The following is a 26,910-nucleotide window of genomic DNA, read 5'->3' as shown; positions in this document are numbered from 1 at the left end:
CCCCCGTCCCCCCCCCCAACAAAGTGATTACTTCAGCAAAGTATCCGTGACACAAACTCATAGCACCACATTCATAATGTATGTCCCTACGAAGCTCCTCTCGCCTGGGGGATAGCTCAATCAGTTTCCCTTAAACCCCCATTTCCAAATGCTGCGTAGCCCTCTCTTTTTCTGGCTGAAAGGCAGAATGACATTAAAGTTTAAATAACAGGCCGTGGAGACGAATATTATTTCTCAGAAGGGGGGAAATGCATGTGCACTCTGCAAAAATGAAAGGCTGTAGCAGCCCTCACTTATTCTGTGTCCTGTCCGCTGTCGCCATACTTCACTGTGTTTTATTGACCAAGTCCAGCAGATTCATGTGAAGGAGGAGGGTGAGGAGGAGGAGTAGAAGCAAAGAGACGCTTCTCCTTATAAAGGTAAAATATGTAAGCCTGATTCTGCAGCCAACTTCACTGGCACGGCCGCCTGAGAGGAGCTGCCACTGCCAGCTCTTTTTTGTATATATCATTACCAGGGCTTGTGTGTACCTGGGTAGTTACAGTAGAGTGTCTGGCTCTTACTGATCTACATGGATTTATATACTGTAAAGTGGCCTCGGAGAGAGGAGCTGTTTACTTAAGCTGCGTGTTACTTTGGTCGATTTAAAGTTTCAAAGATTTAAGATTTCCTTCATCCCCCGCCTTGGACACTCTACTGTGGCATACAATACAATATTCGACTACACAGCACCATTACTAAATAATAAACTCTGCTGAATCAGAATCACTTTCATTCACTGGCCAGAAACAGTATAGGAATACAGGAACAGTACAGAATGTGACACTCACTCTACACCTACTATACACAAATACTTCAGAATACTTCTAGCCTTGTTTCCAGTGTCTTGGATTCTATATAGCCACTGGGCTAATTGAGCTACTGTAGTGTGGTGCTTTGAATCTCTCCAACTCTATAGTAAACAGAAAATACATTTTCAGATTGCATTTATTGGATACACTTGATATGCTGACCTGAAAATGCATTTTCTGTTTACTAAAGAGCTGGAAATAAGGGGGAGAGCCCTCTTACTGAACAAGTACTATAGAACTGAGTAATAAGGGGATATAGAGCTTATATATAATCAATGAATATATAACACTAAAGTCAATATTGGTTTTATTACCTTCTGTCAGTGCAGGCCGGGGTTATGTGGTTTTGCCGATAGTTCTTTTTGGCTGTTATGTGCCTGTTTGAAGGTTTTGCGGGTTAGTCAATATGCTCTGTCTGGGCGTGTTCGTAATTTGTGGATTTACACACACACACACACACACACACACACACACACACACACACACACACACACACACACACACACACACACACACACACACATAAAATATAACAGATACTCAGTGATTTGTGGTCTGCACCTGCCCCTTTACACTGTCAGGCATGCAGGATTGATATCCTCATGCCTGATTCATACTTGGTCGGGCACCGAAAATGGTAGATCTACAAGCTCACAATACGTCCCGGTGCGGCACGTCGTGAGCTTGTAGATCTACTATTTTCAGTGTGCGACACTGGCATTCACAAGTCATGCTCAGCTTAATGTCAGGAATTCCACATGTGCAGGGCAACAAAGGAGCTGTAAGATTTACTTTATCATCCTGTCAAAATAAAATATATTTCTGGCATAAAACTTTATATCACATTCATATATTTAAATGTTAACACTTTTTCTTTTATTATTATGAATGCCCATATACAGTACATTGCCTGACAATTCCAGAGTGATTTCTGGCATCTTGGTAAACCATATCATATTAGTCAGTGTGCCAGCCAGGATGGCGCCTTGGTAAACAGCATCGCGTCCGGCTCGAACCCTGCCATGCATGACATAGGCTAAAAGCAGTGGATCTCAAACTTTTTTATTTCAAAGACCCCCAGTTTGGTGTATACTGTAAGGCCACAGAGGACAGGGTGACATCAGTAGTATTATGTGGCATCTCTCGAAGAGAGAATATAAGACCAGTTACCAGGCTCAGGATTTCAGTTCAATCATGGGAACTCAGGTGACATCTCTACCCAGGTTCCAAGAACAATGCAAGCCGACCTTGCGGAGGGCGAACAGGCAGATTAGAGAACGAGAAGTTGGCTACAGAAGGACTGAAAGAGACCACCAGCACCGACGATATCCTATTCTGGTCGGGACGAATTGCCTGCAGTAGAACGCCTGTCGACGAAGGACAGGGCAGTGTCAGGCCAGCCTGAGGCTTTCTTTCGGTTGATGTACAGTTTATATTTGGATATTCCCTTCTAGATATTTTCGCTATGCTCTCTGAAAAAATACAAACTATTAAAATATCTCTTAATTAATGTCGTTTTTATGGTACACTACCATAACCTCCCCCACTACTGACAAATTCTATTTCAGAATGGCAGTATTGGCCTTGAAACCAGACAAATCTGCCAATGCAAAAAAAATAATGTCCTCGTTAGATTTGGTCTGGCACCACTCAGTTGTGATTGGATTTCACTCCCTCCGAAGTAGTGAGGGACCAATCAGGGCACAGTATGTAAATTTGGGGCGGGATTATCACCAGAGGCATTTTATTTTTTTCACCCCTTGGAAATGCAGGTTCTACACAGAGATTCCAGACTAGTATCTACGCAGTGATATTATTCTGGCCATGCCAGGCTATGGCCAGACCATTTGAGCCCTTCTTGCATATACTGTGTAGCATTGGTGGAATTTGGGCTTACTCAGCTTAGACCATTTACATTACTAGTTTTTCTTTTGTATGTAATGTACTTAATATGTTTCGGTGTAATTATTTTGACATGGATGCTCATCTTTACTCTATATTTGTTACTGGACTGTACAGTATGGCTCTTAATATATATTTTTGTAATTTGCTATTGTTATGCTGTATGTTTCTGGTCTTTGGTATTCAGTCATTCAGTCATTGTTTTGCTGATTGTTGTTGAGTGTCCGCCCCTGGGCTGTTCATTTACTGATGGACCCTTTGATGTAATCATGGATCCTCTGTGCTGATTGGCATCTGGTCCTGACCCACATGCAGTATTTTCTGTAAAACACAATTTCTATTGGTTGTTATCGCACTGGTGATGGCTTAGAGCCCAAACACATTTGTTTTTGGCCATAACAAATATGGATTTGTTTGTTTTGTGTACCAGATATACCGGAGTTTAAAGGATTGGAAGCTGTGTGCGCTTCTACTCTTTATCTGTGTAATGTTTTCACTACTAGGACAAACAAAGTGTTGTAGTCTAAAGGCCATTTCATAGTCCAGACATAGCTCACACAGACCAGCGTTCTGTACACACTGCAACAATGTAATGTTGGACCTCAGCATTATGTGTGACGACTGGACATGGCTTGGCATGAACCAATTTAGAAAAAAACTACTAAAGAGCATGTTGGTGACTTCTGGGATTCACTGAAAAATAACATTTCTGCACACATACCTGTAGATTAGGGTATTTCATTTGGGAGTGGGCATTTCAGTTGGTGGGCATTTCAGTAGGGAGCTTGACCTGCCTTCATTGCTGTGATGGCAGGACACAACGGGACATAAACTGAATTCAATAGGTAACCAAATGTGGTGTAACACTGAGCTGTCGTAGATTGTACTCCACGCTTTGCACACATATTGCTTAGTGCTCTGCCTATAGCCACTATATACTTGCACGATGTACAGTTTGTATGAAATGTAATTATTGCGCAATAATTTAGCTGTACATCGTGCAAGTACATTAACAGTGCGGGAAGCAGCTCTAACTATAGGCAGAGCACTGAGCAATATGTGTGCAAAATCAGTCAGTAGGAGCACCCATGTGGTGTGAGACCCTCTCCAACACTGATTCCGAACTCCATGGGTGTCGGCCTTGATTCTGGTAGCTGGATTTTTACATCCCATAATGTGGGACTGCTCCGATTGGCTAGTTCTAGTCCATAGCCCCACTGGACATTTTAACCTTAGCCTGGAGGGATGATACCGCTGCTATTATCAATTCCAAGAAATAACAGTTATCGTTGACCAATTTGAAAAAAATGTACAACAAGCATGTACAACAAAAATGATGCTGATCGGTGTAATAGTTCAATAATAATAATCTTCACCCTTCTGGTGGAGATAATTGAGCCAATTTTCAGTGAAAAGGATCAGTGCAGTTTTGCATTTCAGTAGGGAGCTTTCTAGCTTGTGGCGGAGGGACAGTAGCTTTGTAATTGACTACATTTATACATACATCCCATAATGTGGGACAGCTTGCGTCCGATTGGCTAGTTCTAGTCCATAGCCTCACTGGACATTTATCTCATAGCCTGGAGGGATGATACCGCTGCTATTATCATTTCCAAGAAATAACAGTTGACCAATTTGAAAAATATGTACAACAAGCTTGTACAACAAAAATTATGCTGATTGGTGCAGTAGTTCAATAATAATAATCTTCACCCTTCTGGTGGAGATTATTGAGCGGCACAGTTTAGATCCCAGACGTCCTTTAACTCATCCAGTGCCACAAGACGTCAAAGACGTCACGTGGCCTGACGCCCCGTGCGCCACAGGACGTCATAAAAAAAAAAAAAAAAAAAAAAAATTCCTTTCCTTTTTTTGGGGGGAAAAACATGTTCAGAACCCAAGATATGATGATTTGAAGATTTGCTGCTCTATTCACTCTTTGTTTAACTTCTAACTTAAAAAGGCTGTATCTCGGCTCCTGAGCACTTTTTTTTTACAATGAATTTTTGACTGTGGCACTCGGAGCCAAAATTCCATAAATAAGCTTGGCATTGAATGAGTTAATGCTGCGTTCACTAGCGGCGAAAAAGCGTCTGGCTACAAGTCATTTTCAATGGAAGCCATCAACATACAGTAAAGCTTCAAAGTGATGCCTGACACTTGTCGATGCGTGACTGGCGTGATGCACTACAAATCAAAGTTGACCTGACCTCAACTTTTTTCAGCTCACCACGCATGGAAGCATCAATCAATCATGTTTTTGTTTCACCATTTCCACTCCCCTCTCTCACAGCACAATTCCTGCTCCATTCCGTAAGTAGAGGAAAAACGTATTTTTGCCATAAACTAGTCCCCTGTGCTATTTAATCCAGCCCTTTTAATTTATGCAATGTGGATTGAGCAACACTTTAACTTGGCAGCAATGTAGCAGGCCACGCTTGGCCGTTTTGTAGCTTTGTCGCCGTGATGTGAACGCAGCATTAGACCTTGTTCATTTTATTCCAGTGTGCAATGTGACAGTTGGTTGGGTTTGAAACAAAGGAAGAAATGGGGTGAACTTGTTGAAACGATTTGTAGACTCCGATTTGTAGACTTGTAGATTCTTAAAAAAACTACGTCCTTGTCTATTCCACACATCTGAGACACAAGCAAAGCAAATAATTCACCTTCGCTTTTGTATACTATTTATTAGTTCGTTTTTTTCCTTGAGCTTTAAAAGCAATAAACCAAGACTCTTCCAGAGCCAAGAGTTGTTGCTGAACCATAAATAACTCTATTCTGTTGGTGGGGGACGTTTTGTCCACAGCGACGGAAATTTATTGATGTGCGGATGTCAGGCAAGTGCGGCCGGGAGTGTGAATATTTTGTGTGAACCAGGCTTTATATTATATTATTATATTATTATATTATTACTTTATATTATCTATTTCTTGCACAATGTTGTTGGTGTTGTTGGTATTTATGTTATATATGTGAAAAAAGATTGAAACACAATCATGCATTGTCAAAGCAAATTCCTATGTGTATTACACAATGGCAAATAAAGGAATCTGAATCTGAATCTGAATCTGAATCTTTAGACAAATCAACAAGGAATAAAATAATGAGGATTGTAACTCAGACCATTGCCCACCCACTCACGCAGCCCTTTTCCCCCAGCCAACTAATGCAACGTTTGTAGTATCTAAATTATTTTTGAACAACAGCGGCCACTGTGGCCACAAGTGTTAACGGCAAGTGTTAATTGGCTTTCCATAGTTTTCAACATTTCCCAAAATTATCCTCAGCCTATGGTCAGAAACTTAAGTGACATCGCCACTAGGCAACTAATGGAAGAATCATGTGAACGTGACACAGTGAGTGAAGGAAACATACCACAAACATCTTTTCGAACCATAATGTAACCATAAGACAATGCAGTAAGATTTCCTAATGTGTGTAGCAGGGCAGGAATATCATGGAGGCTATGAAGGCCATGGGCACTGTGGCATGTTTGGCCTTCTGACCCTAAAAACGTATATAAATCGAGGCCATAGTGTCCTTGAAGCCCGCCCACACTGCCCCAGCTGATTATTTTGTTTTCTCGTCTGCTTCTTTCCTGTCAATACAGTTTTTAACCACTATTGCCTTTTGTTGAGATTCTGAATTCTCAACTTCCCCCTCTCCATCTTCAAATGAATCCAGTGACTCTGATTAGTCCAGCACTGAAGATGTATGACCTTTTGACATATATATTATTAATTGATTGAGTCATTAATTTATTTATTTCAGATATTGTTTTTATTGTCACATCCCATTACAAATAAGATGGGTGAAATTCATAATTGTGCAGGCTCATCGGTGTACTTAAAAGATAGGTAAAGAGTAAAGAGCAAACAAGAGAAGACGGGAGGGGACACATGAAGTGCATGATATCTAATTAATTAGCATATTAACACATTCGGTGTTAGAGTTGTATTAAAAAAGTGACGTGGAGTGCCAGAGATCTCACCGCTTGTAACCGCTACGCTGTTTACAGCTGCAGACTCCACGACTAGCACACGATTGTAAACAATATATGCGTGCACGATGGTCGATGGTCCTGGCTAACGCCTGGAACAATAACATCTCTCACGCAAGTCACCAGGGCGGAGTGATCTTGGATCGAAAATGAGTGGTTTTCACCACTGTAAAAAGTTAAGGAAATATGGAGTCTTTTTTTGCAAGGAGATAGAATGGGAGCGGACAGTAGCCAGTTTTTTTGGCACGGTGATCCATCTGTCCCTTCCTTCTCAGAGTCACTGTGGGTGATTCCAGAGCTGCGCTAGCAGCCCCCCCCCCCCTTTGTGGGGGGGTGCGAAAAAAACAAAAAGATTGATTTCACTTAGATTTACGGTTTTGGCACTCATCGTCACTTTTTGCAAAACCGTACGGTTTTGGCACCCAAGGTGTTAAATGAATAGTCATAAAATGTATGCGAAAGTGCATCCATTAAAAACACAGTTCAGTTCAGTCTGTGCAGTAGTGACAGGCTTAGCTCTTATTCAGCAGTCTGATTGTTGCTAGATGAAAACCGTTCAGGAGTCTGGTGTTCTTTCTCCTGATGCTCCTGTGTCGTTTGCCTGGCCATGGATGCAGCAGCGGTGTGAACAGACTATGACTAGGGTGGTGTATGTCCCTGATGATACTTTCAGCCTTAGACACACATATGTTGACTAAAGTTATTACATTTGAAGATGTTTGGAAAATCTTAATTATTAATCTTAATATTAAGTTAACAAGGCTACAATATTTATATCAGGATTTCTGGACAACAGTTTTGAGAGGTAGCTCCCACCTCATACTTTGATTGACTGCTTAAGTTGATGGCATTTCTGGAAACTACTGTGTACAGTACCAGTTGAAATGTCACATGCTATCTTCCATAGGCTCATTGCATTCACAAGCATAGTTATCACACCACATTTGGTAATGGATTTTTGCAGAAATTGGGCTGGATGAGATCCAGTCAGAAAGGATAAATATTTTGGAATCAAGTCTAATTAGCCATATAATTGTGGATTCCTAATTTGAAAGACTGGTGTCAACTAGTCACTTTGTGAAAGGTAAAAGAAGGACTCTCAGGAGTCAAAACACATTCTAACCTCTTTCTATTCCTGTCTGTCGACCGTCTGAATAAAAGTTAACGGCTCAAGATAAAGTTACAAGACAGCGGACCTTAAATGATTCAGACACTCTCGTCTCCTTCCCCTTCTTCTGGACAGTAAATGTTGCCAGTGACAATAATTCTCTTTGACAAGGCTATTACATATAACACCAGAGAGGCTATAGAGTCCAATCCAGCCAGGAAGATGTGGTAGGGAGAGGTCCAGAGTTAGGAGGGAAATGCTGATGGCTACTTAGTCAGGGACATTGAGCTGCTGTCTGAATAATGTTTCTTGAAGGCTGTCTTTTTGGGCTGCACCCTCGATGCATTGCTTTGTTGATATGTAGTGAGATGTTTTTTATGTCCCTTTGTTTTTGTTTCTTTTTTTTGATAACGGCTGCATTAATTTGTGTTTTCTTTCCCATCTTTGTTTTACTTTTTGTGTTTTCGCCACCTTGCTTAATTTTTTTGTTGTTGTTTTTGTAAATATTATATAAACAAAATTTCAAGAAAGTAAAAATCCACCGCTCAGGTCCTGGACCTGGTGAGACGGAGGAAGAGGCCGGCCAGGAGGCCATCGACAGAGCCTAGCCCCTCCATGTGCCAGAGCCTCTCCTCTCCCCCAGTCCCGGCAGAGTAGCTCCGGAGAAGCGGATTGAGTCGCACTGTCTTGCCCTAAGAGGACTGACCGTGGGTAGCTACCTGGGACGTAAGTCGGGCCTTGATCAACCCCGGCTGGGTCACCTGGGCGAGGGTGTATGTTGCGAGACCCGAAACACCTGTTGACCCCAGGCTACAACACTGACGATACGTCCCAGGTGCATCCATGTGATGTTTTTTCGTTATAGTTAAAAGGAATAGGAAATAAAATCTGAGCAAAACATTTAAGAGGTGGGAAAGTACAGTGATAATGTAAATGCATATACAACATAAGAACATAGATAAGCAGTTGTACTCAAACATGTTCATGTCAAGGACCAGAAATGTATCGGTCTGTTCACCCCCATAAAATATTCTGTGCCATGGAGCTCCATAATATAAGGGTTTGATTCCCGCCAGGGACGTTGTGGGCGTGTCCTCTCCTCCGTGTCATCAGTGCCCATACCCTAGGTTGGGTTGGCGAAAGGGCCTTTCTGTGTGGAGTTTGCATGTCCTCCCCTTGTCCCCTAGGGTAGGTACCCTCACAATAACATGCAGTAATCCTGGTCTCTATACTGCCTCCCCCTGGCGGTGGCGCCTGATGGAGGGGAAAGGAACTGGAAAGGAAGATTTTTTTTCGGCGAAACGTGTCCATTTGTCATGACTGCTGCTGCGGTAAATACAAAAATTCAAAGAAAATTCGCCTTGTGAGTGCGGACCGTTTCTATAGACTGTTCACTGAGAGTCTGCACCCATCAGTCCTTCTCTTAATCCACTGACAGTAGAGCACACTCAGCTCAGCTGTTTACTGTTTCTTTTGATTTTGTGAATAGGTTAAGTTATAACCAAAATATAGGCTATTAGTACTGTACAGTAAATAGGCATTGATTTATTGTTCACACTATTGGCTGTGTGAACAATATCAGATCACACTGAAAAGTGTCCATTTTAAGAATCCTTAGTTAGTTTACTTACATTCATTTATGTTTGCAACTGTAAACTCAAATGCTGCACCTCAAATATAAGTAATTGCCCACCCACTTCCAATCCAAATCTAATATCTGCACCCCATGATTGGAATCAATCTCAACCGCTTTGTCGTTGTTCTGTATCATTACCCAAAGTAATTTATTGGCCCATTCAGAAGACATAACCTCCTAACCCAGTGGCATGTGTCCACATTAGTTCATATTTCTTCCTCTGCCTTACAACTTTATGTAAAGGTTAGTGAGGGATAACACCCTCAGAATATCAAAGACTGCAGTAATGGAACATGAAATGGGGAAGGGCTCAGCACTGCAGTGTTTTACCTCGGAGCCAGACATACATCTCAACCTGACATTTTTTAATGACTTGTCTCCTTTTGTGATTCTCCCCCAAAACCGTTGCCTAAGGTAGTCTTTAACTTTCTTATCTTCTGAGATTTCAGTGAATCACAATTTGGGCCTGACCATGTGGCCAGCCGGCTGGCTGCCTGTCTGGCTGTCTGTCTGTCTGGCTGACTGGCTGACTGGCTAGCTGGTGGGTTGGCAGGAGCAGTGTGTTTACTGATGATGTAGCAGCATTTGGCTTCACGGGACATTAGCATCCGTCTCAATGAGTGTGCCTCGGCAGGGAACTGATGAGCTGTAGTTATAGACACTTAACTCTGAGAAAAACAACCGCAAGCTGCCGAAAACTATTCACAGCACCGCAAAATCCACACATATGCACACACAAACAGGAACACCAGGAATTTATAGGCATAAATTGAATGGAATATTGAGTTTGAAAGACTATCTCCATAGTACCATGAACAAATCTATGAGTACAATACATTTCTTAGCAGCAGTCATTGTCTCCGCCAGGCTGAAGGTGTGGCCGAGACTATGTATTCGCCCCTGTGTGTGTGTGTGTGTGTGTGTGTGTGTGTGTGTGTGTGTGTGTGTGTGTGTGTGTGTGTGTGTGTGTGTGTGTGTGTGTGTGTGTGTGTGTGTGTGTGTGTGTGTGTGTGTGTGTGTGTGCACGCGTCCATGTGGCCTGTTAAAGCGCCACCAGCAGGCCGATTTTTGCAAAACACATATTTGGCTATTACTCCTACAGATTTTGTCCAAACATCACGCAAATCGGTTCATATTATCTCTATAGTCATGTGATCAAGACGGATCTGTACAATTTTTCATTTTCAGCTTGCTGATAATTCAGTTTCATGAAAATTCGGCCACCCGTTCTCAAATTGCAGAATGGAAACAGAATGGAATGGATTGAAAACAGAAAAATGAATTAAACTTTTTGATTCTATTGTATTCCATTTTAATTCTTAATTTTCACTCCCATTTCTCTCAAAGCTACAGACCCATTCCATCCACCCCCTAGCAGTTACCATTTTGCAGACAGTTGTTATTGTCTGTCCAGTGCTTGATTTGTGGCCACAGGTTGTGGCTCACAAATACCTCCAGTACAAAATGACCGCATCTAATTGGTCACGTCTAACGGAGAAAGAAAGACCCCAAAAAACAGAAACCCTTCCTGCAAAAAAGAGTTGTCTGGTTACATCGGAATGCCCAGCTGAGCCTGGGGCTGCCTTGTTAAAGCAGCTATCAATCTGCTTTCCTTCATCCCTGCCTCTGTTTCACTGGAAGGAGTGATTGCATGAGGCATTCATCGCCCCAGGGAGAGACAATGTGCTTTGCCCCTGAAACCTTTCTGCAAGCGGGTGAAGAATCTCAGACCACCGCCGCTGTGTTTCGCGCCGGAATGAAACTGAATCTGTGAGGTCCTAACCCATGGGAGTACCCCGGACCCCTGCCTATCCATGACACCACTGTGGGGCCTTGGAATAGAGAAAGGAAAATGATACATCTTCTATTTAGTTTCATTTGAGCCCCAGCCAGGTGCTAGGTCATGTCACGGGGCTCTCATTAGCCAGAACAGTCGTTAATGTGCAAAAAGAAAGAGGCTGCTAAAAGAGAAAGGGGCTAGAGAGTGAACAACCTAGTAGGAGGGGAGAATTTTCAATTCACCCCCAAATCCTCAGCTAATCCAGTGAGTCCCCTTTCCCCTAATCCTCCTCTGTACCCAACGTGAGAGGAAGGAGAATGAGGAGGGATGCTACCCCAGAGGCTTTAGAAGCCACGGAGAGTGAAAAAGAGAGCAAGAAAGTTTTCTCTCTAAGCCTCTGTTTTGGAACAAGCACTCGGGGTGGAGGGAGGATCCACTGTTTGGAATCTAAGGGGTCTGTCCATAACTGAAATGGTGTGGGGTGGTGCTTTTGATTGATTGAATACTATATTAACAGTTTGCAAAAAAGGTACAGTGGTACAAATGTATTCAAAATTTTATTTATTTATTTAACCTTTATTTCACCAGAGAAATCACATTGAGACTAGTGTCTCTTTTACAAGTGTGCCCTGGCCAAGAGAAGAGGCAAATAAAATGTTACACAGCTCTGCCAGTAACGACAATACAGGACATAACAAAACAAAGACAAACATGACATCCGTAATACCAAAGACCTACTACCAATAGCACCAATACAGACTATTTAAAATACTAATAACAACAATACATCATAAAACTAATAAACTAATATAAGACTAAGATCACAGCAATTGCTACTTGTCAAAGCAGGAGCAATGGTTGGAGAATGTGCCCATGGCAATCCTCTTAAAAGACACTAGAGGGATCAATGAAGCCAATTTTAATCTGGTCTGTAGATCGTTCCACGACCAAGGCCCAAAAAACGCAAGGTTTTTTTTCCCTGCCTCAGATTTAGTAGTGGGTACGACATAGCGCATCCAGGCATTCGATCTGAGGTTAAGCGAATTTTGGACAAGATTAAATTTTGAACAAATGTACGAGGGGGAATTTCCAAGAATGGCTTTATATATAAAAGTGTACCAATGTAGCAACCTGAGAGATGCTAAGGAGGACCACCCTACTAGGGAATACAGAATACAATGATGTGTCCTATAGGTGGAGCTGGTAATGAACCTCAACGCAGCATGATAAAGGGGATCAAGTCTACCCAATATTGAGGGACAGGCGAATCGATACACAATGTCGCCATAGTCGAGTTGCGACATAAACAGGCCAGTGACCAGCCTTTTCCTTGAAGCAAAAGAAAAACAGGACTTCATTCTATAAAAGAAGCTTACTGTGAATTTTAACTTCTTAATCAACGCTTCAATGTGATGATTGAAGTTTAACTTGTTATCCAACCAAATTCCCAGATATTTGTAAAGCACCACCCATTCGATGGTTACTCCTTCCAAGGTGGTGATATTTGGGGGGATAATGTCAGCTCTATTTGGAGTAAATAGCATGGCCTTGGTTTTTTGGCCGTTTAATAGCAATTTGCTATTTACCAATTCATGCTGCAATGAGACAAAATCTGAGGCCAAGTTTGACACTGCTACATCAAAAGAAGGAGCACAAGAGTACAGAATTGTGTCATCGGCATACATATGATACTTACAATGCTTAGATTGACTACAAATATGATTGACATACAAGAGAAAAAGCAATGGACCAAGAATGGAACCTTGGGGGACTCCTTTCTCAAGGGTGATGGAATCAGAAATGGTATCACCAAATTTGACACACTGTGTGCGGCCAACTAAATAGTTTTTGAACCAACCAAGCACATTTTGGCAAAAAACAGCTTTAGAAAGGACCTTGAGCAGTACGTGAGGATCCACGGTATCGAAGGCCTTACTCAAATCAATGAATAAGGCCGCACAAAAAGATTTCTTACCCAGGGCTGCCCTGATGTCGTCGATAACATTAAGGCATGCCGTTACAGTGCTATGTTTTGCTCTAAAACCTGATTGCATGGGGTTCAAAATAGAGTATGAATCAAGAAAAACCTTTACCTGATTTGATACTTGGCCCTCTAAGATCTTTGCCAAGGTGGAAAGGTTAGAAATGGGCCTGTAATTGTTTACATCACAAGGATCGCCAGCCTTGAGAAGAGGGGAAACATTTGCTTGTTTCCACTCTTCAGGTAGACTTTGAGTGGCTAAGGAGATATTGAACATATCAGTGACAGGTTGAGCAATGATAGCCGATGATAATTTTAGGAAAAAAGGGTCAAGGCCGTCTGGGCCTGCAGATTTTTTAGGGTCTAAGGTAGACAGGGCGTGTAGAACATCCGATACCAGGATGGGAGAAAAGTCAAAAACAGAAACAGAAACAACAGATGAGTCAACGTTATCATCATGGGCGTCTTGATGAGGAGCATTGGCAATTTGCTCATCAAAAATGTGTCCCGCCCTTTTAAAATGCGAATTGAAAGCATTTGACATGATTTTTTTATCAGAAATAAAGGACTCGCCCACCCGAATCTTAGGCGGGGGGCCTGCTGTGCTATAAGATTACCACCAATAGCCCTATGGGCTTATTTCGTCAGTCAAGGTGTTTGAATCACTACATTGAGAGTATTCATGACTATTCATTGCCATGGTCAATGTGCTGTAATTGGCAGGAATTGTGTGAGCATGTCACGTTCGACCTGCTAAACCCTCCTCGTATATTTGCATAAGCTCCCATGTTTTGTGCCCAAGGAGATGAACAAGTGGCAAAAGTCTGCCTAAAATGTAATTGAATGCAATTTTGCCCTCATTTCGTATCTCTACTGTGTACTCCTTAATGAGTAAGATATTTATTAATTCTGTCATACATGCACATGCACAGTATTATATGAGTATTGGACTGGTTATCCCAGAACCCTGAACTCAACATCATTGAAGTTGGGTGGGATGTCTTGGAAAGAAAACAAAGAGCAGAAATCAGCCAAAGTCTTAATATGTTAGATCACCAAAAGATTGAGGCTAAATGCTGAATTATTTTTCAGTGAATGTTTGTTGTGCTTACTTCATTGTTATATTACTGTAGAGATGGGGGGAAAAAAAAAATTTGTACTAATGTCTATGCAACGTTTATTTATTTAGTTTGCTTTGTTTTCTCACCATGGCATAATTAGGTTTTGTTGTTACTGCACTGTTCAAGGGTTGTGGTGTCACTGAGACATGAGTTTTAGTTTAGTGTAAGTCTACAAAGATTAAATACAAAAATAAAGTGATGCAAACCACAGTGATAAAATACAGTATGATGACAACACAGAAAGAAGAAAGAAATTGTTTGTTACTGAAAAAACACGGGGCTTAAGAAATATCCTTCTTAAAAAACAGAAACATGAGCCAGTGATTTTTTCTTATCGAAGCTTGTCTCATCGAAAAATGTATTTAGGTGAGATGACAAAGTTCCACAAAGTTCAACAAGTGATATTTTCCGCACAGTAACTTTTTTCAGTATATAAAAGTCACAGCCACTGTCTGGGGGAAATAATTCGCTACTGAGAAATCTTAATATTTTCATATCTTTTCCCCTCGTTTCCCAGAGATTGACATTGAGAAATGCGTCCGTGACTCCATCACTCTGTTCTGCTGGACCCCGAGAAGTGCTACATACCGGCAGCACGCTCAACCACCTAAAGCAGCCGCTGATAGCAGTTTCACCAAGCTGCCAATGTACTACGCCTCCGACTACCAAGACATGCCCAGGACAGACCTGGTGAGAGCTTCTCATCACGCACCCACCCACGCACCCACGAGCGCACGCACGCACACTCTTCACTGTATAATCGGACATTTAGGCACCATACTTTACACTCATACACACAAATTACAGAAATGGGCACGGTGGCGCAGTCGGTAGCGCTGTCGCACAGCCTCACAGCTAGAAGGTCCTGGGTTCGATTCCCGCCGGGGACGCTGTGGGCGTGTGTCCTCTCCTCCGCATCATCAGCGCCCATACCCTAGGTGTGGTTGGCGAAAGGGCCTCTCTGTGTGGAGTTTGCATGTTCTCCCTGTGTCTCTCAGGGTAGTTAATACCCTCACGAAAACATGTAGTAATCCTGGTCAATCCTATAACGTCTCCCCCATGACAGCCGGGGCGCCTGATGGAGGGGAAGGGAACTGGTTGGAATAACGTGTTCCTTCCACGCGCTACGTCCAACCAGGGAAACTCCCCCCTGTCAGGTGACAAGAAGGCCAGTTGGCTCTCATGCATTGAAGGAGGCATGAGCTCGGCCCTGGCCTCCCTAGGCTGGTGAGGGGAGTGTAGTGCCCAGGATCACTTAGAAAATTGGCACCGGGTGAAAAATAAGGGGGTTACAAAATCGTGGGATAAAAATAAAAAAAAACTAAAGAAATGCTCATACACACAAACTACAGAAATGCTCAAACACCCCACATTGCATAATGAGACATCAGAAATACATCACTGCGATTGCTAGTCATCTTAGTCAACACGCACACTCACACACATACATACACACACACACACACACACACACACACACACGCACAAGATACAGTAACTCACCATCCGCAAACCTGTTGTCCCACAACATTGAAATGGGCTGTATCCTATTTGGAGTGATTGTATGTGTCTATCATTGTTTACTGCTGTCAGGAATTGATTGTCTGTGCTGGTTATTATCTGGACTTGCTACTTTTCATCGTCCAGTCCCGCCTCACATTCAGCCACAGTGGCTGAATCACAGATGCTTGAAAGCTTTGTTCAATCTTCTGTATGCTGGAGGAATTCATTGACCTGACTTGTTATGCTGCAGTGGTGGCCGTTATAGAATTCCACTTCATGCAATTATCCTGCATCTATTCTGAATTACAGCAGATAATTACACCAACTCATTATTAGCACACTCTAAGTTTGGAGCAAAAGTGTGTCAGCGCATGTGTGTGTCTGTGAGTGAGTGCACGTGTGTATGACTATGTGCATGCACAGAGTAGTAATTATATAATAGTTAAAGTGATGTGTGTTTTGTTATAGTATATGATATAATATATCATGCACACTTCGCCTAGAATAAACATATATGTAATATATGATATAGTCTCAGCTGTTTAAAAAAATATGAATCCTAAATTACTTCCTATATATGAAAGCCAACGATTTATCTGCTACTTTACTTACGAGCAGCAATGTTGTCAATAGTCTTGCTTTAATTATTATGTAGGTCAGGACAGTGGAAAGAGACAGGAAAAGAGGGCGATAGAGACACACAGCAGAGGTTCTGTGCGAGTCTGAAACACAGGATGTTGCTGCCAGGTCTGCACATGCAGGTAGAGGTTATGACCGAGGCAACTTTTAACCAGGCAAGCCTAATTTATACTGTGTCATAATGCCTTTGATGTCCATTGAAAATGGCCTATCTACTGAGTGCGTCGCACTCTGAGCTTTTGTGAATTTAAGGATCGTCAAGTAGTTAAACATCATTAAGCAATGATACCAGATTCAGTAACTGCTGAATCTTTCTGCTGGTCTTTTGCAAAAAGACCCCAGTTGCATAGCATTGTATTTTACGGGCAGTTGGTGACTCAAAGGATGCCAGTTTTTAATCAGCAGACAGGATAGAAAAATCATGGTGTGAAGATTGAATCAGAAATGCACCCCAACCACTACCATCAATGTGCCCCTTGAGCAAGGTACTTGAACCTAAATTGCTTCCTTGGAGCTGCTCCAATGACCACAAGTAGCAGACTGTGATTGTATTAGGTGACTCCCAGGCTTGGATGTTTGTAATGGTACATGTGAAATGGGGGTCGCTGGAAAGGGCCACCCATTCTCAGTCAACTCTTCATGGTTAAACAGATAAAGGCTAAAGATAAAGTACATTGATTAACAGCGTCCGATTTAAAATTGTGAGTCTAAAGTCACATGAAATGTTTTCCTTCTTGCTGCAGTATGTTGTTTTATTCGAGGTTTCCATTTTCCAAGCTTGGATTGGTCGCAGACTGTTGCCATCCATCAGGGCTCGCCAAGAATTTACGATCCGCCTGACGGAATAAATTCTTATACTGGGAATCTAAGTCTGACATGTGGTTAGTATGGACACACTGGATGTCTCTGCGATAACACTGTTACCCATGTCTCCACTATCGACACACCCCAGGCCAGGCCTACACAGTAAAATCCTCAGTGTTGATTTCACTCTGAAGAGCGTGCTCTTCTGAGTTAAATGAACACTAAGGATGTTACCGTGTAGTCACATTCTTCTCTTAAAGAAAAAACAAACAGAGGTGACGGTCCACTTCCTTTGTATAGTTTCTGCAATGACAGACAGTAGGATAGCTGAGAGTGAGACAGTATGTTGGAGAGGAGGATTATGGTCAGCAGGGGTACATGAAGTCATGGTGGTTAGCATTTCAAGCACCACAGACACACTTCAGGCACACTCAATAAAATGAACAAAGAGCAATGATATTTGACATCAGTTATGTTTGGTAAATAACACCAAATGAATAATAAGAGCTACAACTGAAGCAGACCTGGTGCTTTGGAACAAGTTACAAAGCAATATCAGGATAAAGCACTGCAGATGAGGGTGAGTTGGATCAGGGTCGAGAGCAGGTGCGGGGGTGGGCAGTCCTGTTAGAACACAACATCTGAACCATCTGGATGTTTTCGGGGCTTTTATTTAGTGAACAATATTGGTTGGAACTTGGAAGGTGGTCATTGAATCATCCCACTAACACACCCACACAGTCACCAATGAACCTAATTCCTCTCAACATCAAGGCTGCCTTTCTACGTCGGTACTCATCCGTTGTGGATCTTGTCGATTCGTGAACATGCTGGTCTTCATTGCCTTATAAAAAGGTCTTGCATTTGCCCTGTTGCCAAATATAGTCTTCACACTCCAAAACATCGTCCCATAACAGCAGCAGATGTGTGATGTGGTGTATTCACTGATGTGATGCCACGTTTCAGATGAGCTCCTTGTTAGTTTTTTGTGCCCTGGCCCTGTTTGCCTTTCACACCTGAGTGCGTTGCACCAAGATACCAAACGCTCTTGTCAGCCCCATCTCCTGTGTGCCCAAGTGATTGCTGTAATCTTTCTCATTCAGCGTCCTGTGCAGAGGCTCATCTGTATGGGCGGTAGCATTGATCCCTAGCTGGATCTATCTGCAACCCCTCAGTCTGCACTCGCTCACAAAACATACAGACAGAACACAGCACAGCGGTCAAATGTCAAAGGCTCTTCACAACTAATGACTATCTGCAAGACACCTATACGGTGGCTCTGAGGATATAAACATGTTGTGTTTTGAACCTCAGCACCACCATGTACATCTGTCCTCTCACCTATGTCCACTTGCACGCTAACACACCAACACACGTACAGTATACATATGCCTGTGTACAGCACACAAGCGTGCGCGCGCGCACACACACACATAAAAAAAAACGTTACGATTTTAATGATAATATAAAATGTATATCAAAAAGTGATACCAATAAATGAAAATGTAAAGTACATTTGATCCAAGGTGGAACACAATCAATTGATTGATCATCTGACCACACGACCACCATGAGTGGTTGCAAGATTTTCAAGTGGGCCATGATTCAGTAGTACTTGGACCCAAATTAAATCAGCTTCATAATCTGACAATCTGACTATAATAGTCAGCTGTCGGTAGAAACAGAAAGCTCCTGTTTCTAGCCTCTTGCTGCTAACATGCTGGACTTGCAAATACAGTAGCTCCAAAAAAAGACAATCTGTGAAAGTGCCATGGTGACCATCCACCATCTCTACCTTCACTGCCTGGAAAGCAGTAGCAGGGCACCATGTTAACTCAGTGGATAGTTTGATCTGAAACTCTATTGGGCTCCATGTGCAAAAATGTATTTACAATCTGACCTGACTGTCCCCAATATTTTAGTTTTTTGAATATTTCTCTGACAAGTGATACAGGTTACTGAGTGAGGACATTGTGAAGCATCAGTTCAGTTTGATTCCGTTTTTGTTTCAGGCTATATTCTAATCTCAAGGATTTAATCAATGTTGTCAGTATGCCATTTCAGCAATAACTGAACACAATGTAAGAAACCATGACCTATTCCCCCTCTGTAATTTTGTGCGTAGGCTTTCTGAGTCATCAAGCTTTCATGCACCGCAAGTTGCTTATTCAATACTCAGCAAGTTGCTTACTCAATACTCAGGGAGTTGCTTATTCAATACTCATTTCATTTCATCGGCTGAGATCCAGAGACACCAAAGAAATTTAAGATGTTTATGTCTGGTCCCTAAGACTTTTGGTTCTATTTTCTGTCAGCGAAAAATACAAAGGAATTCTCGTTAAGAGAGACTGCTTTGTCTGCCCTACTAGAGAAAATGATATTCACTTCACAAGGACATTAAGAACCCAGAATTAGACTGGACATTTTATGGGAAAACCTTTCTTTGTGTGTGCGTCCATCTGTGTGTGTGTGTGTATGTGTACTGTATGTGTGTGTATGCTTGTCGGTAGGTCCCTGTGTCGGTCAGTCCCACTAGTACACACTTGTGTACTTGTACTAGTGTGTGGTGTGAGTACAATGTGCATGAGTATGTCTGGTGCATGTGTGGATTGTGTGCTGCGAGAGATAATATCAATGTCAGCGTTTTCTCAGATCATGGCCTCAATTATACTACTCGTTGTTCTGGCTCCATGCCTTGCAGAAGAAATCCCTTTACTGCTGAAGAAATCCCCTAGAGAATTGTGCCTGCTTTTTAGAAAACGCCATATGCCGAACGTCTTGAATTGCATGCGGTGGCATTACACAGAATATATAAGCCATTGTGATACTTTGAAAACTCAGCATGATTATGATGAAGGAAAGCATATGCAATTCAAATAGGTCATTAGCATTCTCAGGCCTTATTCAGAGCCATTGACACATTTAGCTGCATGGTTAATGTTACAGTACATGAACATTATTGTACTGTTCAATTATAGAGCTCTCACAACCACACGCCTTCTGAATCATATCACAGGACTGGATGTAGCAAAAAGCAGAAATCCATAACTTTTATGTCTTATCTGGGATTCGAACCCGGTTTCCCAACACCAGTGGCAAACATTTCTACTGAGAGCTACAATACAACTACAGCTTTAACTTATACTCTACAGCTGATCATTGTGCACACTGGCCTAAAAAAGTGCAGTTTAATGTTTCCATATTGAGAGAGCATTATTGAAAGCAACCTAAAACATGCACGGCCACACACACACTCTCACACAGTCAGCTCATGTTTATCAACTTATTGCTATAGAGTTGACTATCGAAAGTAAGTGGGTTGCTTTTTAGCACGTGTGCCATAAACATTGGCGAAAGTGACACACACAAAACATGCACATACTGTACGCATTCACATAGTACAAGTACAGTATGTATCCACATATACATGAACAATGATAACCATCACAATAGCACTAACACAGTGGCACAAGTTAGAAACTCAAGTGCTCTTGTTTTCTCTGTCACACACACACGCGTGCGCGCAGAGACGCTGGATAACTGGAGGGGATTTGGTTAGGCTTATCGGGGGCTCCATATTAGCACCGTTACACCTGATTTATACTTAGTTGAACTCCTGTGTCACGCACAGAAAATAGCAGATCTACAAGCTCACAAACATGTTTTTCACTGCTCGACGCCTACACGCAACAAAATACAACTCGGTCTTTACTGTCAGTCAGGCCAGTGAAATGTTTGAGTGTCATAAAGCCAGTGGAGGCTGGCAGACATGCTCATCATGACATTCAAGTCCACACGCGCGCGCGCGCACACACACACACACACACACACACACACACACACACACACACACACACACACACACACACACACACACACACACACACACACACACACACACACACAGCTACCATCAGCCCCCAAGCACTGACAGGCTGGAGAGTTTGGCTACATATTTCGGCTCTGACTTTGTGTGTACACTGTTTCTGCATGTTTCTGAGTCTGCTGTATAATATAGAGTATGGGTGTCTCTGTAGTGTGTAGTTCTGTCCTCATGTGCACCAAAACTACTAGCTATTTTATAGGGTTAGAATATGGGGTTATGACTTGGGTTAGGGTTAAGGTTAGGATACGAGATAAGAGCATAGCGTGGTAAGGGAATGAATGTCTTCTGAGAAAATGTGTTGGCGGTCCTCAGTTATAGTAAGTAATAGCTTGTGTGCGTGTGTGCACACGTGCAGAGGTGTTGATGTATTTAATATCATCTGGATAGCTGCCTGTGGAGGATCTCCAATGTGTTGCATGTCTGTGAGCCATTCCTGTGCTTTTAAGGTGCTGTTGAACTCTGCATTTTTGAATGCCCCCCATGTTTTTGCTTTATTTGAGGAACATTCTGTTTTATTATTATTTTATTATTGATTTTTTTCACATCCTCTGGACCTCCATTCTTTCACTCAACCGTGTGCCGATTAATTGTATACAACTTTGTTTTTTGTTCACTCTGTAAAATACATTTATCTCTACATTTATTCTTCATTTGTGTTAAAATCTCAGCCACAATCAGAATTTAAAATGTTTGGCTCTGCAGTACTCCAGCCATCTAAAAGAGGGTATATCTGTGTCTCTGTGTCCGGAGCTAATCTTGCAAACCGCTGGAACGATCTTTCAACTACAAATTTATTACCACTTTCATTAAATGAATCGCATAGAGCACCGAAGTCTGACGTATTTTATGCATCCTACCTGGGTCACGTTTTTTTCCCCCTTTCTGAATTCCCATAGACGTGTTTAATATCGTGTCAAATAAACAAATGAGCATGGCGGTTTGACTCATATGGATATGAAGCATCAACTGACGGCGAGGAAACGCTAACGTTACCACCGCCGAATTAATAAAAATTTCGCCAGAAACGGACTGTATCAAATATGAGTGACTGACTATCGTAAACGATACAGAGCCACCTCCCTGACAATATTGTCGGGACGATTTGTTTATTTTTGGACCACAATTCTTATATGAGACGATTCTAAGATTAGAATATAGCTGCAAGCAGCGATAATACGGGGACAGTGAATAGAGAGAGAGAGAGACATGGAAACGGAATAGATTGAAGAGAGAGAGAGTGACATGGAAACAATAGATTGATGAGAGAGAGAGATGGAAACATAATGGTTTGATTGGACATCTCAACCTACTGCCATTAACAGGATTCGAACTCTCAACCTTCAGACTAATAGGCTGCAACACTACCTATAGTGCTATAGCTTTGTCCAGGCTGATATTGTCTGTTGAAGATCATAAACTCTTGCCTTCTTTCATGAACCAAGCCCCTGTTTCACTAACACTAAGATCACTCGTTCACAAGCCATTTACCAATGAAGAAATTGTACATCTCCTCAGAACCAAAACTAATGAAAGTAGCCGATCTACAAGCTCACAAACCATGAAAAGTTGTGAGATTGTAGATCAGCTATTTTCAGAATGAAGTATGTCATACGTAAAAAACGTACTCTCAAATAAGCATTTCAGGTTATCTTTACCATTTGCACATGTATTCATTGATACAGTCATGTTGTTTGCAATTCAACTTAAATTAAGTCTACATCAAGTGAGGCTTGAACTGGCGACCTTGAGATTGTGAGGCATTCATTTAAGGGAGACGCCATTGGCCCAACAGACAAGTAACTGTGAAAAAGGAGATCACACAGATGATACAGTTTCACGCAAATAGCTGAAAAATCCTGGGTTTAAGTGTTTTTCAAACTGCTCAAAATTGCGGACAATCTAAGGGCGGAGCTTAATGGTCAAATCGATACGTGTGTTCCTCATGAGTCAAGGCACATGTGTAAGCAAGTTTCACGACTTTCGGCCAAACGAGGCATGACTTATGCCTGTTTAAAGTCTGCATTTTCAAAAAATTGCTATAGCGCCCCCTTTTGGCCAATTGGAGTAAGATTGGTTTCAGTGATATTTGGAATGACCCTGTACATTTCTGCAAAGTTTCAAAGAAATGTGAGTCTGCATGTATGTTTTAGGCACAGATGAATAATTTTCATAAAACTGTAATAGTTAAAATCTATCTCCTCCTGGGATTTTTGAGCAATCTGCACGAAACGTTTACCACTTGAACTTTGGACCTCTGCCTACAAAAATTTCCAACGGATTTTCCATAAGTGAAAAAATGCAGAAGTTAGGAGCCAATGACTGTTTTTCATATAATTCAAAATTGTGGGAGATCTAAAGGTCAGAGGTCAAAAGTCAGACCACGAAAGTTGTCGGGCATGAAGAGACGCATGTGTGTATCGAAGTTTCATGGTTGTAGGTCAAACAGGGCATGAGTTGTACCTGTTCAAAGTTGGCACTTTCAATTGAGTGCTATAGCGCCACCCTTTGACGAATGAGTGTGAGAATTATTTCTTGGTAGTTTTTCATGAGCATCTACCATATGGCCGAGTTTCGTAAAAAGCGTATGCACGGTTAAGCCAGAACTGGCAAAAACAAGTATTTTTCAAACTGCTCAAAATTGCGGAAAATCTAAGGGCGGAGCTTAATGGTCAAATCAATACGTGTGTTCCTCATGAGTCAAGGCACATGTGTAAGCAAGTTTCACGACTTTCGGCCAAACGAGGCATGACTTATGCCTGTTTAAAGTCTGCCTTTTCAAAAAATTGCTATAGCGCCCCCTTTTGGCCAATTGGAGTAAGATTGGTTTCAGTGATATTTGGAATGACCCTGTACATTTCTGCAAAGTTTCAAAGAAATGTGAGTCTGCATGTATGTTTTAGGCACAGATGAATAATTTTCATAAAACTGTAATAGTTAAAATCTATCTCCTCCTGGGATTTTTGAGCAATCTGCACGAAACGTTTAGCACTTGAACCTTGGACCACTGCCTACAAAAATTTCCAACGGATTTTCCATAAGTGAAAAAATGCAGAAGTTAGGAGCCAATGACTGTTTTTCATATAATTCAAAATGGTGGGAGATCTAAAGGTCAGAGGTCAAAAGTCAGAGGGTGAAAGTTGTTCAGCATGAGGAGACGCATATATGTATCCAAGTTTCATGGCTGTAGGTCAAACAGGGCATGAGTTGTACCTGGTCAAAGTTGGCATTTTCAATTGAGTGCTATAGCGCCACCTTTGGACGAAAGATTGTGAGAATTATTTTTTGATCGTTTTTCATGACCATCTACCATATGGCCGAGTTTCGTAAAAAGCGACAGCGCGGTTCAGCCAGAACTGCGAAAAGTGGCAGAAGAAGAAGAAGAAGAAGAAGTGACAGAATACTGCCAATAACAATACGTGTACAGAGCAGAGCTCTGTCCCCGTAATGACCCAATGTTATTCTCCATTGAGAAATTACCTCTGTGACCCAGGGGATGAACGAGTGACGTCAGGACTTCGGCACACTATGTCATACATAATATCGCCTTTGACACTTTGCTTTCCATAATAGCTCAGCATCTTGTAACATGAGGATTATTTGGTTTTAGTCTTCATTTCATTAGCTCCTTTGTGACTGTATCGCTAGCCCAGTTAGATTTTCGACTCAAGTCAATAGTAAACAGCAATGTCTTGATTGACGGCTCTTGACCTTTGGCCGACAACCTTCTGCAACTTAAACACACCCATGCTTCCAAAACATCACTTAGTATCTTTAAAAACACATCTAACGTTCAATTATTCTTTAATAACGTGTACAGAAAAGATTAACTTGGATGTAGCAATCAGCTGGGGCCTTGTTTCTGTTGGATGTATTGTGTACCCAATCCTGAGAGGCCCAAATGTATTTTCTTTGTGAAATCCAGTGAATAATCCTTTAAAAGCATTCCTTCCAAGGCTGAAGATTTTACCCATTCGATACCAGTCTGATGGTGTCTGTTTATTTTAACAAGGGGAACATTTGGTGGGTCCCTCCAAGCCCATGTAGGGGAATTTCAACCATCATATCTGAAACTGTATTCTGTCCAAGCTTTGAGTGAAATTGCTTTATTGACAGCTGTGTTGCTAAAAAGGACCACAAGGTCAATGTCTACTTCTGATTCCTTTATCTAGTCCTTAATACTTTTTCATTATCTCTATTTGCACGCATGCATGAGCGAGCGCACACACACACACACACACACACACACACACACACACACACACACACACACTCACACCACTACACCCTCTGACCCATCGGTCTCTCACTCTTCTCTTGTCTTTATGCCTATCCTTTGTTTTTCATGCTCTGTCCCACTCTTAGATTGATTGGACTTATGGAAATTGTTGCCTTGAAAGGTCTCCACGCTTGTCTGAGAGTCCTGGGAGAGATGTTATCTGTATTTCTGATTACATTCAAATGCCAAAATTGCTTTCATTGTTCACATAGTGACAAGACATTTGCTCCTTGATTCATGTAGAGTCCCCCCCACCCACGGCTGTGTCAGAGAATTTCTGATACATTTCTTCCTCATCCTCAGTCTTAGAAGTTGGAACACTCACTGATAAAAAAACATAGAACAAGCTAAAGTAGGGGACTTAAGTGTGTGTGCGCATGCGTGCGTGCGTGGCGTGCGTGGGTGGGGATTTGTGGGTGGGCGTGTGTGTGCCAAGGTTAGTGTATTTATTATAGTTTAGAAATTTTCATTAGTTTTTGAAGAGACTTAGATTTAGTGTAGTTTTTATTAGTTTTGTCATCTTAGTTATATGGGGTATTTGTCAGGAGCGAGATTCCAAAAGGTCAGAAAAAGTATTGTGTAAAACCTGCACAGCTAAAAGAATGTATAGATCTCATATCCACCCATAATGCTTATGAATGAAATAAAGGGACATTTTATCCATACTTTTTGGTTTAGTTAGTTATTGTTGTCTTGTAAAGCCATGTGTACATTAGTTGGGAACTTGGGATAGTTTCACATCTAGTTTTTGTTATTTTGTTACAAATTGGGTTCTGTATTTTTGGCATCATGCCTCATGTGATCCTGTTGTCTCTAGTGTTTTATTCTTCATTTAATTTGTATTCTGATTTGTTTTGGTTCATCTCTTGACACTTGCTCTTAGCTGTTAGCAGCCTACAGTACCTCTTGTGTTTCATTATTTGCGGTTGCTGCTACATTATGACACCTGAATCTGCACATGGGGATTAAATGATGCTTGTTAAGCAATTTCAAAATCCTGGTTGATACAAACGCATTGATCATTCATTTGTCGTAACAGCCTGCTGTCTGAATGATAGCTGTCATTGTTAATAGAACCCATGTCACAAGGTAACGGCAGACTAATATGACCCTTTTTTAAATTTCTGTCAGGTTGTGTTCCAACTTTATTATTGACTGACATGAATGACTCAAATTAATTGAATGACTGACAACCAGAAGTCATGCCCATAATTTGGGCACAATCGTTTCCATAGGAAACTTGGATGTGGATAAGAAGCGTCTCTCAGTTAAACCCAGTCCATAAACCCAATTCGCCAAATAATCTATGGGTGGATATCCACAAATAGACTGCTTCAGTCCACTGGACTCTCCACACACAACAGACACACAACAGACTTGCTTGACTTGCATTACTTGCTTTTACAGATTTATTTTTGTTTAT

At 41.7% G+C, this 26,910-nt stretch overlaps 2 protein-coding genes across 3 annotated transcripts in view; both read left to right on the top strand.

Annotated features, from left to right (window-relative positions):
* The window catches only part of dkk2 (dickkopf WNT signaling pathway inhibitor 2), a 413,162-nt gene that overhangs the window by 127,553 nt on the left and 258,699 nt on the right, over positions 1–26,910 (top strand). The window lies entirely within an intron of this gene.
* Positions 1–26,910, top strand: part of tbck (TBC1 domain containing kinase) — an 83,619-nt gene that overhangs the window by 34,743 nt on the left and 21,966 nt on the right. For both annotated transcript variants that reach the window (XM_084041536.1, XM_084041535.1), the window contains one exon: positions 14,897–15,069. In XM_084041536.1, coding sequence (XP_083897662.1) covers positions 14,897–15,069 — 173 coding nt within the window. The remainder of the gene's footprint in view (positions 1–14,896; positions 15,070–26,910) is intronic.

Source organism: Gymnoscopelus microlampas (genome assembly GCF_963454915.1).
Source record: "Gymnoscopelus microlampas genome assembly, chromosome: 2".
NCBI classification, from domain to species: Eukaryota; Metazoa; Chordata; class Actinopteri; order Myctophiformes; family Myctophidae; genus Gymnoscopelus; species Gymnoscopelus microlampas.
The sequence above is the reverse complement of the archived record's forward strand: the minus strand, read 5'-3'. Positions and strand labels throughout refer to the sequence as shown.